Source organism: Saccostrea echinata, unplaced genomic scaffold, assembly GCF_033153115.1.
Source record: "Saccostrea echinata isolate AGI-Se365-2 ecotype Australia unplaced genomic scaffold, CSIRO_AGI_Sech_v1 ptg000029l, whole genome shotgun sequence".
In the NCBI taxonomy this organism is placed as follows: Eukaryota; Metazoa; Mollusca; class Bivalvia; order Ostreida; family Ostreidae; genus Saccostrea; species Saccostrea echinata.
The window spans coordinates 31,464,707-31,482,288 of record NW_026889778.1 but is presented as its reverse complement, the minus strand read 5'-3'; the positions used below and the strand labels follow the sequence as shown (position 1 = coordinate 31,482,288).

General features: G+C 35.5%; 1 protein-coding gene across 2 annotated transcripts in view; it reads left to right on the top strand.

Annotated features, from left to right (window-relative positions):
* The window catches only part of LOC133195808 (neuroglian-like), a 594,903-nt gene that overhangs the window by 387,112 nt on the left and 190,209 nt on the right, over positions 1-17,582 (top strand). For both annotated transcript variants that reach the window (XM_061331757.1, XM_061331758.1), the window contains exon 15: positions 10,448-10,682. In XM_061331757.1, coding sequence (XP_061187741.1) covers positions 10,448-10,682 — 235 coding nt within the window. The remainder of the gene's footprint in view (positions 1-10,447; positions 10,683-17,582) is intronic.

The window sequence follows — 17,582 nt, the reverse complement described above, 5'->3', positions numbered from 1 at the left end:
ATATTAAAAGTGTAGACAAGGTGATATGGTCATCATGTATATGCATGCACGTACCTGCGCGTGCAATGCTGAAGTGACCAATACATTTGATATATCAGTTACTTTTATACTTTTTTGACGAAATGCTTTGATACTCAGCATATAGAAATACATTATTCGAGTAGACAAGATGCATGCACGTGCTAAGCGTAAAATGACCAATATACTTGATATAGTTGTAACTTGTATACTTTTTGATGAAATTCATTGATAAAATATATTAACAGTGTAGACAGGATGATATGGTCATCATGAACATGTATGCACGTGCGCCTGCGTGCAATGCTTAAATGACCAAAATACTTGATATAGCCGTAACTTTTATTTTTTTTTGATGAAATGTTTTAATACTCAGAATTAAGATGTATTTATAGTATATTAGACGAGATGACAAGGTCATCCTGCACATGCATCCACATGCGTGCACATGTAATGCGTAAAACGACAATATATGTGATTGCCTTATTTAATGAAGCTTACAGGAAGTAAGACACCAAAAGGGAGTTGGGGAGCTTTTGGGGGAACATCTGTAATGGTCCCCTTTACAATTATAACTAGTTAACTATAAAATTTATGTCTAAAAATAAATTCATTAATATTAAAGATTACTGTGGAGTCAAAAAATTCAAAACGATTTTCACATATATAATTTGTTCCATGAAAATTGATTAAGAAAAAGAAATTTTTTCAAATGATGAAAAATAATGATCAAATATTTGTATCAGAATTTAATTAACGGACATAGAATTGTTTTATTTTTTCTTTCTGCAAAATCTCTAAATCAGTGATAAATATCTTCACAAGCTTATTCAATTTCAAAAGTTGTTAAATGAAAAAACAATCTGAAATCTGAATAAAAGACCAAAGATATGGGTCAAAATGCTCTTAATATAAACAAGTAAAAAGGTTTTCTTTTTTTTTTTCAGCTCTAAAATAGATTTTCATTATTTTTATGTCCATGTAACACATGTATAATGTGGTTAGTTTTTGTGGAAATATCTCATAGTGAAAGACGAAACAGAATTAATTATTTATGCCTCTTGTGGAAGAAACTTAATATTGTAAATTTTGTTTCTTATTTGTTAATATCGCATGATATTTTAGCTTTTAAAAGATATCATTTTAAAATTATTTTACATAAACAGAACTATTTATGCCCTTTGTGGAAGAAATTTAATATTTTGAATTTTGATTTTTAATTGTTTAACATAAAATCGCATTATATTTTAGCTTTTAAAAAGATATCGTTTTAAAATTATCTTACATAATTTTTTTGAGAATTAACAACGTTCTCCGAGGTGAAGTTTCTTTGGAAAAAAAACAATGACAAAAAACAAGTGCCCGACTCCAATTATTGTCATCATCCCGAAAAGAGATGTGTAATTAATTAGTCTGCCCCCAAAATCTGTGCAATTAACATAGAATATACAAAATGTATACAAGATATATACACATTGCCCAGCTCCTAGATACAACAGGTAAACTGGGTGTCAAATTCGATTTCTACAAATTTATTGATTTTAAATCACGTGATACTTTAAAGACACCATGGCGTAACGAACAATTAAGGTCACAGATTACCAAGCGGTAGGACGTGGTTTGACCCTGACTTTCAGCAAGTTTTTTTTTCTTACATTCCCTTTTTTTCATTTTTATGCCCCCGGATCAAAAGATCCGGGGGGTATATAGTTTTTGTCCTGTTTGTCTGTCTGTCTGTTGTCAACTTTAAAATTGCCCATAACTTTTGATTGGTTGGAGCTATGATTTTCATATTTCACATGCATATTCCTTGTGAAAAGACCTTTCTTTCGGTACCATCATGTTTGACCTTTTGACCTTGACCTTGGAGTTTGACCCACTTTTGCAAAATTTTATGAGACCTTGGCCATAACTTCTGAACAGTTGGTGCTTGGGGTTTCAAACTTCACATGTGTATTCTTTGTGAAAAGGTCTTCCTTTGCATACCAACAACTTTGACCTTTTGACCTTGACCTCAGAGTTTGACCCAGTTTTGCAAAATTTTATGAGACTTTAACATTGGCCATAACTTCTGAACAGTTGGTGCTTGGGGTTTCAAACTTCACATGTGTATTCTTTGTGACAAGGTCTTCCTTTGCATACCAACAACTTTGACCTTTTGACCTTGACCTCAGAGTTTGACCCACTTTTGCAAAATTTTATGAGACTTAAACCTTGGCCATAACTTTTGAACAGATGGTGCCTGGGGTTTCAAACTTCACATGTGTATTTTTTGTGACAGGTCTTCCTTTGCATACCAACAACTTTGACCTTTTGACCTTGACCTTGGAGTTTGACCTACTTTTGAAAAACTTTAACCTTGGCCATAACTTTTGAATGGTTGGAGCTAGGACTTTCATACTTCACATATGTAATCCTTGTGACAAGACCTTTTTTGGATACCAAACCACTTTGACCTTTTGACCCTGACCTAGGAGTTTGACCTACTTTTGAAAAACTTTAACCTTGGCCATAACTTTTGAATGGTTGGAGCTAGGACTTTCATACTTCACATATGTAATCCTTGTGACATCACCTTCCTTTGGATACCAACCACTTTGACCCTTTGACCTTGACCTAGGAGTTTGACCTACTTTTGAAAAACTTTAACCTTGGCCATAACTTTTGAATGGTTGGAGCTAGGACTTTCATACTTCACATATGTAATCCTTGTGACATCACCTTCCTTTGGATACCAACCACTTTGACCCTTTGACCTTGACATAGGAGTTTGACCTACTTTTGAAAAACTTTAACCTTGGCCATAACTTTTGAATGGTTGGTGCTAGGGCTTTCATACTTCACATATGTAATCCTTGTGACAAGACCTTCCTTTGGATACCAACCACTTTGACCCTGACCTTGACGTTTTACTTACTTTTAAAAAACTTTAACCTTTGCCATAACTTTTGAACAGTTGCAGCTAGGTCTTTCAAATTTCACAGGTATATTCCTCGAGACAAGACCTTTCTTTGGGTACCAACATTTTTTATCTTTTGGCCTGGATTTTGACTTGCATTTGAGAAACTTTAACCTTCGCCATAAGCTGCCATACGGGGGCATCAGTGTTTCACAAACACATCTTGTTTTCTTTTAAATTTGAAAATAGATTAATTTAATACCATTATCACAGACTACCTATAAAAACAAAAGTGAATTTATTTTTTCCTAATTATTTATTTCTAAAGTTTTACATTTAATGGCCACAGCTGGTTCAAATCAAATTATTTAAAATACATGTGTACAGTGGGTACTGACCCAATTGGTTTTTGGCACACCTCCAATCAAAGCAAACAAACCATAAATAAATATTAACCGTACACATGTCAAAGTTTTACACAATAAGATTGGCATTTGACTTCCAAATTCTGCAGGTGCGCCAGCCTTATGCATCAATAAATCAATATTCAATTTTATCAATCGAAATTGAATTCAATCAATCAATGTTCAGTTCAATAAATAAATATTCAATTCAATCAATTAATGTTCAATTCAATCAATCAATATTCAATTCAATCAATAATGTTCAATTCAATCAATCAATATTCAATCAATCAATGTTCAATAAATCAATATTCAGTTCATTCAACTCAATGAATTGTAGTAAGCTCATGTTTAAGCCAGCAATATGTGAATAAATCAATCAATGTTCAATGTTAATTATGTACAAGTTCATTGTGTTCGATTCCAGAATTATCAACGTAATCATGTTGCAGCTGCGCCCTGTTAACAGCGGCGCGAGTCAAGATGATTTGTGTTAAGCTAAATCCACCAAACGTGCATAGATACTCATGTAATATGCATGCTGCCACAAATGTGGGGATAGCTTAACACCTTACTCCCAAATCCAGCCTTGACTGCTCCAATATACCAATCATAAAGAATACACATTATTGTTGCAGTTTATTATAGTTGTAAGCCCACTTTAAAAATTTTCAAGGAACAGTTTATTACCAGACGTAGAAAGGTGTATCGCGTCGGGGCGGTAATTGTCGGGACTGAGATGGATATTTGACTGCTTAATGTACCCACTGTTATAATGAGATAGAATATGTTTGACAATTGCACTATTTACTCGCGCCCGACCTCTTTTGAGGTCGGGCCTCCTTTCACATTTCCAAGCAATCCTAGTTATCATTTGCGACCATATTATCTTAGTGTTTGGAAGTAGCTTTTGAATCTTTTTCAAATCACCTTTTATTGCAACTATCAATTCAATGGTCTTCATACGGCCGAGGTCATTTGCTCCACAATGATATACCAAAAATTTAGGTGGATTGATAAATGTAAGTAAATGTTTTAACAGTTTAAGAACACCACTCCAGCACATTCCTTTTTGACCTTGCCACAGTATATTATGCCTGTCAAGATTAAGGTTAGATGTGAATCCTAACTCAATCGCAGCTAAAAAGGCCCATGAAATTAATGATGAAACGATGATCCAAATATCTTGATAATATTCTGTAACGAAAAAGATCTAATTTCAAGCTGTCATTCTATTTGACTGCCGGGATCCTAATATATAAGCGATAACAATCTGACTTCAATCTTCCTAAAAATTTAATAGCGATTCTCTGTAACCACTTAAACTTCTTTGCCACGCATGGTCACCGATTTTGATGAAACTTTGCCCATTATAACAACTTGACACCAGAAACATATATCAAATAAAATTTCGTTGCTATGTGTCTTGGTTGCCATGGTAACAGCCAGGAAAGTTTGAAAAATTGAGATTTTCAGCTACTTTGAATCTTTATTAAGCCTTAATAAAGACTAAGAATAACAAACAAGCCATTCTCACAACAACCTGACACCTTGTTGCCACTTATGCTATAAAGAAACTATTTAGAATTTATCTGTAAGTAAGTGGTAACCATGGGAACATTTGGAATACATTTTAGATGCTGAAAAATGCAGGAAAATGCTCAATATTCACCAATGATAGGTTTTAAATGATCAAACTCAATCAACAACCTAAGAAAAAACAATAAAAATATTTGACATTAAGTAATTAGGTATTGACAATATTTTTCTAAAAATAACTTTCATGGTTGCCATGGTAACACAGTGTTACCATGCAAAAGGTGTTGCTAAGATTGGGTTAATGTTACTATCTTCAGGAAAAACAATAAATTTTATGACTGGCACATATACATCCTTAGGACCTTGCAACACCGACAACATAAGAAAAATTGGAATTAATTGTTACTTTGCAGTGTAACCATGGAAACAATGTACCAGTTGTTTAAAGTGATATTTTTTGCTGCCTTAGGAATTTACTTACCTATCATTTAAGAAACATATTATTTGACTCACCTTGAATAGTACTTATTTGGTAGAACTAAAGTTGAATATCATATATTGATAACATTTGTTGAAAAATACAACACTGTTGCTATGGTAACCAAGAGGGGAAAATGTTCGATTTTGTTAATTTTACATCAATATTAAACCCTATGTGCCAGCTTTTTGCATCCAGTTAGAGATTGGGTGGCAGTCAAAATTGAAAGTCAGGTTAGTTGTTCATAATTATCAATCACAAAAGTTTTGGGAATCTACATACAATGGTACGTATCCAAGGAAACAGGGTATTTTTCAGATTTTTATACATGTTTTTTCGCCTTATTTCTATAGCAACGCACTATTTAAAGAATTGAAATTGAATTTTTTGAAATGTGAAAATTAGGGTCACACCAATGCTTTTAAAAATTGATCATCAGTTTTATAGAAATATGCTTTTTAAAACCATGGCAACCATTGCCAACCTATAAGAAATATCATACTTTGTCCTTGGTATATGTTACAAGGACCTCTTGTCTATTGTTTGCTTGCATTTCGACATATAATTGTTTTTATTCTTAAGTGTATGACTTTATAAAATTAAATAAACAAAATTATTACTTTTGAATATTTTGTTTCCATAGTAACGTATGTTATAGTTGATTTACCAAATATGTTTATCATGCATTTAAGACACCAGGCCTTCAACTTTCAGAAACAGTCATTGCCACTTGTTTGCTTTGCTGCAAACGTTAACTGTGGGACTCTGAACATGTTGAAAAATGCCATTTTTCAAACTTTAGGACATGTTGCTATGGTAACCATGACACGTAGCAACCAATTTTTGCCTGATTTGAGTTAACGGTATCAAAGACTTTTTTCATAGAGAGTTTGGAGAAATTCTGAGACTATGCGTGCCACAGCTCCTATATAAAAGTTCAAGTCATTACAGAGAATGGCTCTTAATTGTTTCATCATCAACGCCCTGAGAATGGAAGTATGTAGCTGCTCCATTTCTAAAGGAATGTGATTTATAGTTGCATCCAGATATACTGAGACGCGAGAGGCATTTATTTAAGATGGAATTAAATTGATATCTAGTTAGTGGTTTACCACAAAATGACAAAATAATTGACCAGAAATGTTCGATATTTGTTATAAATAATGGTGCATGAGTAATAATGGGCATTATTATATAGTCTATAAATAGTCCCTATATAATCTATACAAATGCAAACAGTTCATAATACTACATATTCACTGGATTTGAAGCCGTATTCACCGGAGGGTCAGTGCGCGTGCAGTGGCATTGTGACGTCACAATCAAACCTAAAACAACGCTGAAAACAATGGTTGCAACGGCCGGAGCCAGCTGTATATGCTGTATATCTGAGCAGGAAAACTTTTAGGCAAATTTCTCGTAGGATTATTTTCCAAACATTTCGATGTCTTACACACAGCAAAAGGAAAACACGGAAGTTAAAAGTTATAATCTGGACTTTTTTTTTTTTCTACGACAGAAGTTCGTTAATGAAAATGGAGTCGTCATGCAGCCTTCAATGTCTTATTCATTCAAATCCTGACTATATAATAAAACAATTATGGACTCTTTCCGAAAGAGTCCATAATTGTATAATATGGACCGCCGATAGCGGGAGTAATTAACTGTGTTCCTTTGCTGTACTGGTCAGTCTTTGACCTCCTAATGTTAACCTCTAAGTAAGATGAGGACTCGTTTATAATGAGATCGCTCTTAAGTAATGCTGCATTTGAATTTCTAGAGCCTACTGCAAATTCCCCGACTTGAAGAAAACCATAAAATGCCAACGAAAAAGCTGCAGAAAATAGGCTCCCTCGTAACTCGATGTGCATACATTGGGTAATGTATTAATTTAATTAATTTGTGGAGGAGTTGAATTGTTATTGGTAACCATGTGTCTTTGGAATGTCTTTCTCTCTTCATTCCCTCTAGCATTTTTCGAATAATAAAATGTGAAGTATAATTCGGTAATTCTGAGATGGAAATCTAAATCTTGTGCGATATAGCTGCTAGGTATGTTTTTGACAGTGCTAACTGCGTAACTTTTGACAGAAAGGAAAGCGACAAAGTTTGTCAATTCCTCCAGCGATGGTGGCCAAGAATTATGGAGTTGGAACTCGGACCTGAACTTACAAGATAAATTGTAGCCGTTGTTGTGTGCCGCTTTAGTATTGTCTGAGGTGGCCATGTCTATTAATCTAACGGTTTCACTCCTGATATCAGTGAGTGAAATACCGGTGGAAACGGGGTTGATTTTATATCTGCCTTTCGGGCTAGTTCCCGGAATTTGGTCCACTGTCGACGAGACAAAGCATCAGCAATATTATTACATAAACCTGGGATATGTTTTACTTTAAATCTAAAATTGTATTTCATTGAGAGATATACTAAATAACAAATGAAGTGCGTTACTCTTTTAGATTTTGATGTCTGTTTGTTCAAGATGTATACAAGGGCTGCGTTATCTACTCTTAATGTAACATTTTTGATCTGAAGTAATCTCCCCACAGTGTCATTGCTAGAACTATTGGGACCAGCTCTAAAAAGGTAACGTCTCTCAAAATTTCCGTTTCCCCCATGTTGAGGGCCAAGGAAAATGGGCCCACTTACCGTTTAAGTATGCCCCGCACCCCAGGTTCTTACCTCCAGCACTGTCTGTATACAATTGAAGAATATCACTCCTTAACCAATCAACATCATTTAAATAGCATATGCCATTGAAGTGATTCAAGAAATTAAGCCACATAAGCAAATCATCATTGATGGATTTTGTAATGTGGATAAAATGATATTGCATTTGCACACCAATCATAGCATCATAGAAACGCCGATTAAAGGCGCAGGAAGACCACATGGCTTTGGTGCAAAAGTTTAATTGACCTACCAGAGATTGCATCTCCTTCAAAGTGACTTTAGATTTATTTTCCATTTCTGTCAGCGAAATCTTAAGCTTAATTAGCTTTTTGTTTGGAATGACACTTGCCCCAGAGTCTCAAAATTTGTCAATTTCCAAACCCAGATAGGTTAACTTTGTGATGGGGCCAACAGTTTTATCGATGGCAAGAGGAATTCCCAAAGCTTTACATAAATTGCCAAATTGTTTCATGAGTCTTGAGCAAGTGTTGGAAACAGCTGAACCAGCAAACAAAAAGTCATCAAGATAATGTGTTACATGTGCGAAACCAAACTGTGACCTGACAACCCATTCCAAAAGTGAAGCAAATTTCTCAAATGTATCACATGATATAGAACAACCAAATGGTAAACATTTGTCAATGTAGTATTAACCTTCAAATTTGAAGCCAAGTAGGCAAAAATCATCTGGTTTAATTGGTAATGGTCGAAAAGCGCTTTTTATGTCCATTTTGCCCAATAAAGATCCTTTACCGAGCTGACTTATTATTTTGATAGTGCTGTCAAATGAAGAGTAGTGTACAAATGAAAGTTCTTTATCTATAAAGTTGTTGATGCTATTGTTATGTGGATATGACAGATGAGTAATTAAACGCCACCCCCTGCTAGACTTAAGAACGACTCCTATTGGAGACACCCTCAGGTTTGAAAGTGGTAGATGATGGAAAGGGCCAGTCATGCGACTCATATCAACTTCACTTTGTAATATACTCTGAATTTCGTTTGGATACTGGTTTCCCGAAATTAAATTTTTACACTCAAGTAATTATGTGGACCTAAATACTGAAGCGAAAATCCAAATTTAAACCCATTTAACAACTCATTGCCTAATTCATGGTTTGGATAAGACTGTATCAATATTGAAAGTTGATTAATGTCTACTGAAGAATGACCGAGGTGCATTAGCCCCCTGGGGGTAGCGAAATCTATAGTTTGGGATTTGCCCTGATTTGGTGATTGAAAACAAAAAGGCTGCTTTTGTACGGAAGAGCGTAGAGCTGAATTGCGAGAACAAGTGAACACTGGGTGCTCAGATGAACATCTGAAACAGCGATGTGCATAAATACAATATGGTTTACTGCATGCACCCTTGTAGTTGAAATCAAAACACATGCCTTTCGACGGTTCAACTATTTCTTGCCTTCTTAAGCCTGAATTGTTCATCATACAATTTCCAGCCAGTGGGAGATCTATAAGAACCCAATCTAACCATGTGCATATATTTAAGTAAACCAAGTGATTGATCGGAGTGTGCTTTAACATAAATACTAGTAAAAACAAGAAACACATCAGTCCATTTCCCAGTGTCGGTGATTTTTCCACTTTTCCCCTTTTAAAGGACGAGTTCCCCGTCCACTAAGTTAAGCTTGTTTTTCTTATTCCTTTCATCTGATGATTCCAATAGAACACCCAGATCTAAAAACTCCCCATTTTGTGTTTTTTCCCGTGTTTTTGAAGAGATGTTGTATCCAATTGAATCTGTTACGCTAACAATAGGTGTAGGTAAGTAAGCTGACGTACCTACTGAGCTGATAGGGACAGCAATGTCTTCGTCATTGCTGCAGCTGGTACCACAACTGAAAGGTAACTGAAAGGCCACTGAAATGTATCTGCCATTCAGTCGACTGAATGGTAACTGAAAGATCATTATCGTTATGGGAAAGGATCTTTTCAGTGATCATTCAGTGGGCATTCAGTTACCATTCTGTCGACTGAATGGTGTAATTTCATCCTTTGTTTGACATCATTATATTTTCAATGAGTAACTTCAATGTTGTTTTGAAGCACCTCACTAAATTGCTAATTAATAGTGAAAAATAGGATAATTTTGAAAAAGTTAAGGTACTGATCAAATCTACTTTAAATCCCTTCAGGCTTAATGGTATTTGTTCACATGACCAACCCGCATATTAACATCCTGATAAAAGTTTAAAAAATGATACTTTATTTCTTAATTGCATTCAGAAAGTGTTGGGCTTTCAAAATTAACAACAAAAAAAAAGTTTTGTGAAACTTTGACCTTAAGGGCCCTTAATTTTGTCATGACGGCAGTCCTATTATACTGCATGCATGACTAAGTTTATCTAGGATTTATTCTCTTTTAAGTTTATCTATTTATTCTCTTTTAAGTTTATCTAGGATTTATTCTCTTTTAAGGCGATGGATCCAATGGATTTCAATGGAGAGAACTTTTCATACAAAATATTTGTGAGGAAACTGAATACAAAAGATGACAAAATCAGTCCATATGTTGTGGCTGGGGATAAGAATTCAAAGCTGATTAAAACAAATGACACTTACCAAATGTATGGAGTAAAAGTAGCAGCTTGGAACATAAAAGGCACACCTCTACCAAGGCCAGTGGAAATCTTTGGGTATTCAGGAATGGGTGGTAAGTTGTGCTAGGTAGTTTAAGATTTTCAAAAATTCATGATGTTCTAAATCAAATAACATCTCTCCTTTATTAAACCCCTGTCAGAGCCGCACTGTGTCCTTAGTGCAATCACATGGCGTCCAAAAAATGCGAAATGCTGTGATGAGCGGAGTAGAGTCTCCTACGGCGCTGTGACAATGTGTCGAGATCTCCACTGAATGCGGTAGGGTCGCATAGGGTCTCCTAGAATGCCAGGGGACAGCGCGCACTTTGGGCATGCACAAAGTACCCACCATTTGAGCATGGTCTGATAAGGGCGCAGTAAAAATGTAGTATGATCGACGAAGCAGCACAGTGAGATCTCCAACAAAGCAGTGGGAGCTCCGTAGGCATGCTGTGAAGATGCACATGATAGCAGCATGAACGCAGTGATAGAAGACTGTGCTTCCACGGGACTTAGCGAAGTCCTTGGAGATGTCACTGCGTTTAAGAATGCATTGTAAACGTATTGTGTATTGTGAACGCACCCAGCGCAGTGAAAATGCCATGAACGCAAGGTGACAACTCCTAGCACACAGTCAATTGCCAAGATTTATAAAAAAAATTAGTTAATTAAGGTCTTCCATTCCAACGGAAGACCTACTGATTCTGATGATTAAGATTATTCTTTTTATTCTTTTTTTTTTCCTAGACACCAACTTTGAAGCTTCATATCTTCCTCATTCCTGAACAGATTTTGTTCAAATTTTCAGAGCTTTTAGACTTTACAAAACACTCTCAGAATACTGTAATACAATTCAGAAATTACCTTCTGTTCACGAGTTATTTCCCATTGATTGAAATTTTAAGGCCTTTGATTTCCAGACAAAGGCTCTGAGACTGTAGTAATTGGAGCACAAAACCCTTTGAAATTGAAAAGAATAAGCATTGAAGTTGTGGACATTGGTTTTTAGCTCACCTGAGCTGAAAGCTCAAGTGAGCTTTTCTGATCACATTTTGTCTGTCATCCGTCTGTCCATCTATCTGTCTGTCCGTCCATCTGTAAACTTTTCACATTTTCCACTTCACCAGAACCACTGGGCCAATTTCAACCAAACTTGCCACAAAGCATCCTTGGGTGAAGGGGGTTCAAGTTTGCTCAAATGAAGGGCCATGACCTCTTCCAAGTGGAGATAATTAAGAATTGGTGAAAATTTGATGTCATCTTTTAAAAATCTTCTTCTCAAGAACCATTGGGCCAGAAAAGTTGAAACTTATGTGAAACCTTCATTACATAGTGTAGATTCAAGTTTGTTCAAATAATGACCCCCAGGGTTAGGGTGGGGCCACAATGGGGGATCAAAGTTTTACATAGGAATATATAGGAAAATTCTTTAAAAATCTTCTTCTCAAGAACAACAAAGCCAGGATTAATCATATTTATATAGAATCATCCTCAGGTAGTGTAGATTCAAGTTTGTTCAAATCATGACCCCCAGGGGTAGGGTGGGGCCACAATGGGGGATCAGAGTTTTACATAGGAATATATAGGAAAATTCTTTAAAAATCTTTTCAGGAACAGGAAAGCCATGATTAGTCATATTGATATGGAAGTATCCCCAAGTATTGTTGATTCAGGTTTGTTCAAGGCATCCTCCAGTAGTAGGGTGGGGCAATAATGGGTGATCAAAGTTTTACAAAAGAACATATATAGGAAATATCTTTAAAAAAAATCTTCTTCTCAAGAACAAAGCCGTGATTAGTCATATTGATATAGAATCATCCTCAGGTAGTGTAGATTCAAGTTTGTTCAAATCATGACCCCCCCCCCCCCTCCCCCAGGGTAGGGTGGCAGACATCTTTAAAATTCGTTTTCAAGAACAGCAAAGCCATGATTAGTTATTTGAATATAGAAGCATCCTCAGAAAGTTTAGATTCAGTTTCATTCAAAACATGGCTAAGGGTAAGAGTAGGCTAAGGGTATGCCTAGAACAGGCGATCAAAGTTTACATATGCATATACATGTATAGGAGAAGAAATCTGCTGATGAAGAACAGCAGGGCCATATTGACTCAGGTGAGCATTGTGGCCTATGGGCCTCTTGTTTTTAGCTCGCCTGAGCTGAAAGCTCAAGTGAGCTTTTCTGATCACCCGTCGTCCATCTATCTGTCCGTCCGTCTGTCTGTCAGTCCATCCGTCTGTAAACTTTTCACATTTTCAATTTCTTCTCAAGAACCACTGGGCCAATTTTAACCAAACTTGATACAAAGCATCCTTGGGTAAAGGGGAGTTTAAATTGTTAAAATGAAGGGCCAATCCCTTTTCAAAGGGGAGATAATCAAGAAAAGACAAAAATTGGCTGGGGTCATTAAAAAATCTTCTTCTCAAGAACCACTGGGCCACAAAAACTGAAACTTATGTGGAAGCATCCTGGGGTAATGTAGATTCTAAATTGTTCAAATTATGACCCCCGGGGGTAGGACGGGGCAACAATAGGGAATCCATGTTTTACATTGAAATGTGTAGAAAAAAATCTTTAAAAATCTTCTTCTCAAGAACCGCTGGGCCAGAAAAGCTGAAACTCATGAAGAAACATCCTGGGGTAGTGTAGATTCTAAATTGTTCAAATCATGACCCCAAAGGGGGGGGGGCAACAATAGGGAATCCAAGTTTTACATTAAGATATGTAGAAAAAAATCTTCTTCTCAAGAACCACTGGGCCAGAAAAGCTGAAACTTATGTGGAAGCATCCTGGGGTAATGTAGATTCTAAATTGTTCAAATCATGACCCCCAGGGGTAGGACGGGGCCACAATAGGGAATCCAAGTTTTACATTGAAATATATAGTAAAAATCTTTAATAATCTTCTTCTCAAGAACCACTGGGCTGGAAAAACTGAAACTTACGTGGAAGTACTCTGGGGTAGTGTAGATTTTAAATTGTTCAAATCATGACCCCCAGGGGTAGGGCGGGGCCACGATAGGGAATCCAAGTTTTACATTGAAATATATAGTAAAAATCTTTAATAATCTTCTTCTCAAGAACCACTGGGCTGGAAAAACTGAAACTTACGTGGAAGCACTCTGGGGTAGTGTAGATTCTAAATTGTTCAAATCATGACCCCCGGGGGTAGGGCGGGGCCACAATAAGCATTACAACTTGTATTCTACAAGGGCGGAAATCAGGTGAAAAACAGCAAGTCCAAAGTTTCTCAGGTGAGCGTTGTGGCCCATGGGTCTCTTGTTTGATTTTTGCATTAAAAATGGCTCTAGAGAGGGGTCAAAAGTTAGAACACGGAAAAGAGCAAAAATTTTGACATATTTTCCTTTATAAACTAAATTTCCTTTAAAACTAAAAAACTTTAAATTAAAAGATAAATTATTTTTTACAACTTTCTTTTCTTTTTTAATTTAGTTTTAAAGGGAACACGTCTTCAAATAAAGGAAGAAATTAAATGTATCTATATAACTATATAAGTAATATTAAATTAATGATCATTAACTGTACGCATTTTACTTTCTCCATGTTCACCTCGATGTTTATAGTTATGTAACATAACCCGCGATCATGTTGCCAAGGTCACCAGTGTACCAGCCACCTGCCGTCATAAACCATGTAAACAAAACAAACATCTGTGAAGACTGTGATCGCGTTTTAAATCCATTGTGTAGAAATTTATGTCGAATCCTTAAGATAACTTAATCTCATCTTTGATTTAATCTTAATTCCAAACTCTATAGATAGAATGTTCTATCGTTAAAATGATAAATGTCCTACGGACCCGGTTTAACATGGTGAGGGCCTGTCCCGAGACACAGTTAGATTATTCTAACTACAAACTCTAGTGCATGAAATCATTTCAAATTTTAATCGCTTTCACCGGCCTGTTCAGTCGACACAACAATACGATTTTTAAAAAAAACAAACAATTTATTTCTCTATCCCATGTTATTGTATTCTATTTCAATTGTAATTGAAAAGGTGCTACGGAAAATAATTGCAATTAGTGATGGAAGTATTAATATTTGTGTAAAGTATAATTTTTACCATCAGTCTCTTGTTTCTTCATTTAATTTTTCATTTAATATTGAATAAACTATATACATAAAATAATACTTTTAAACATACAATAATTCACGCCTTCTTTCAGCACACAGTTTACATTCCGCTCTGTCGCTTTGTTGTAACCCACTCCTCGTTCACACATGGCTGCAGAGATCAGCGAGCCGTGGTCATGTCGGTGTTAAAATGCAGTGTGAACTCATAGCAATTAATGGAAAATTGGGTTTGAAATCATTTCGAATCTTACATACATGTATTATTTTATTTCACTCTGTCTCGTGCTTATTTTATCATTAACTTATCCGACTGTGCATTTATTCATTTCAAGTTTTATGCATTTTAATTGCCGACTTAACCACTAGGTTTGCAACAATTTATTTTTCTGTCTCATGTTTTAAACTGCATGTACACATGCATAATAATTGTATAAGTAGAGGTGAAAATCGGAAATTAAATTAATCACTTGTGAGTTTGCATTATTTGCTACCAAACTTATAATTCATGTATTGTACAGAATGATATACAGTGGCTCCCGTTTAATCCAATAGTCAAGTTGTCAGTCTAATTTTATCAGAATAGCCGATTGCTCCATACCGAGTCCAAAGATAGATGTATAGAGCTACATGTATTGATAATACATCGTAGAAAATTTCAAACTTGCACTTTCGTTTTCGTTTGATTAGTTTACTTGGTGAATTTCCTAAAATAAATTATTTCACTTACTTTTGAATTTAATTTGATAACATTTTTCAAATAAATTGATGTATAAAATATATTTTTTGATAGTTATTGCCATCTTTATTCAGCACATGTTTACATTCCTTCTTCGATGGTGGCCATTTTGGAAACGGAAGTAGACTAAATGCTTGACTAATAACCGTAAACTATTTTTCCCTGGATAGATTGTAAATAAAAAATAAACAAAAATATTAAATAAATTAACTATTTCGTTTTTATTTCTTTCTTTGATTTGGTTACGTATTTTATACTGTTTGCGAAAATTCTCTCGTCATTGAGTTTACCAGTCCCATACTTGTCTGCCATGTGGAGAAAGATAGTATGGATTTTGCATGTTTATTTATAGTACTGGCTGTTTGTGATTTTAACCATAAATTTTGCACTTAAAAATGAACAAATATTAAGCCAAATGACCAAGTTAAACGATTGAATAGGCCCTTACCAAAAATATTGCCTTCCTGCAAACATTTGCTGCAAGTCTGCAGCAAACATTGCTGCAAACCTGCTGCAGACATTGCTGCAAGCTTGCTGCAATGAAGCTAAAGAAACCATGACAGCCTATACAAAGTTTCTGTGTTTGCAGCAAGTTTGCAGCAAGTATGCAGCAAGCTTGCAGCAAACATTTTACCATGCAAATGAGGTTTGCTGCAAGTCTGCAGCAAACATTGGGTTTTCCAAATATGGAGACCTTGCTGCAAGCTTGCGGCAAACATTGCTGCAAGCTTGCAGCAAACATTGCCGCAAGCTTGCGGCAAACATTGCTGCAAGCTTGCAGCAAACATTGCAGCTAACTTGTAACAGCAAGTAATATATTTATTGTTTTCAGCACATTCCTGCATACAAGCAGCAAGTTCACAGAAAGCCTTTATCCTGACCTTAATCTGTTAATTATAGAGAAAATCCACTATATGTGTCTGAAATGATGCAGGTTTCTGAATTGTTAACAGCCTTTCTTTCTGTTCCTAGACAAGGTTCCCATACTATTCTTAATTAAAATGTAATATAAATTTTGTTCTGACATGTACAGAAAAAATTAAGAACCCTTGCACAGGACTCTATACACATACAAATTAAAATTTTACAGTTAATACCAATTTATTTGAAAACGTATAAACATTCATAAAAATTGATTTTGAACCTTTAATACATTAAAGAAACAAAGATTGAAATTCATAAATAGATTTAGACTTAGCAAGTACATCAGTTTTTCAAGAGATAATTGTTTCATATTAAAATAAAACAAAATCAGATCTTACCAATTAGATGTTTGTATGCCAATGTACTCCTACATCCAGAATTATGCTTTTGTAATCATTCAAAATGGTATACTCCTAACAAAATACTGAAACATCTACAACTTCAATTCAAACATTTCAAAATGGAGAATTCTGTATTGACCTCAGTACAGTCTGCATTTCATTGGCTGATTTGACTTGTTTACTGTTCTTGCAAACTTCCTGCAAACATTCAATTTGTTGAATGTTTCCTGCAAACTTGCTGCGAACAACAGATTGGCGTTTATGTTTCTTGCAATGTTCCTGCAAACATGTTGAGTTCCTGCGAATCTGCTGCAAGCTTGCAGCAATTGCTGCAATGTTTGCCGCAAGATCGCAGCTAGCGGCAATCATCTGCGAACAAGAAAATTTTCTTCCTGCGAACAATTTTGTTTGCTGCAAACTTGCAGCAGACTTGCTGCAGGTCTGCAGCAAACATAACAGTTTGGTAAGGGGGCTTATTTCATTATCCAAACAAATTGTCATACACAAGCTAATCAGTTCAATAATTGAAATTTCAAGCCAAAAAAATTGCAAATAATTGTCATAATTAACAAGTACATCATTGATTAAGATTAAAACCCAAGCTGATCACCACAACTGTAAACAAAACATATCTATCTACTATGCCCACTATTAACTCAGGTAAGGTGCCTGTGTGCGTCCAGCCGTAACTAATCCCCTCATTGTGTACTCAAGCCAGTCAAGATAAGAGGTGTCAGGCTGTGTAAACAAAGGCTTCACATACGAAGTTGGACATGTGAACAAGGTGCTGATTATCAAAAACCACTATGATAGTCCAAATTTTTGTATCAGATAGAACGAAATTCCAATATTTTCTCATCAGAATATCAGGTGAAATTAT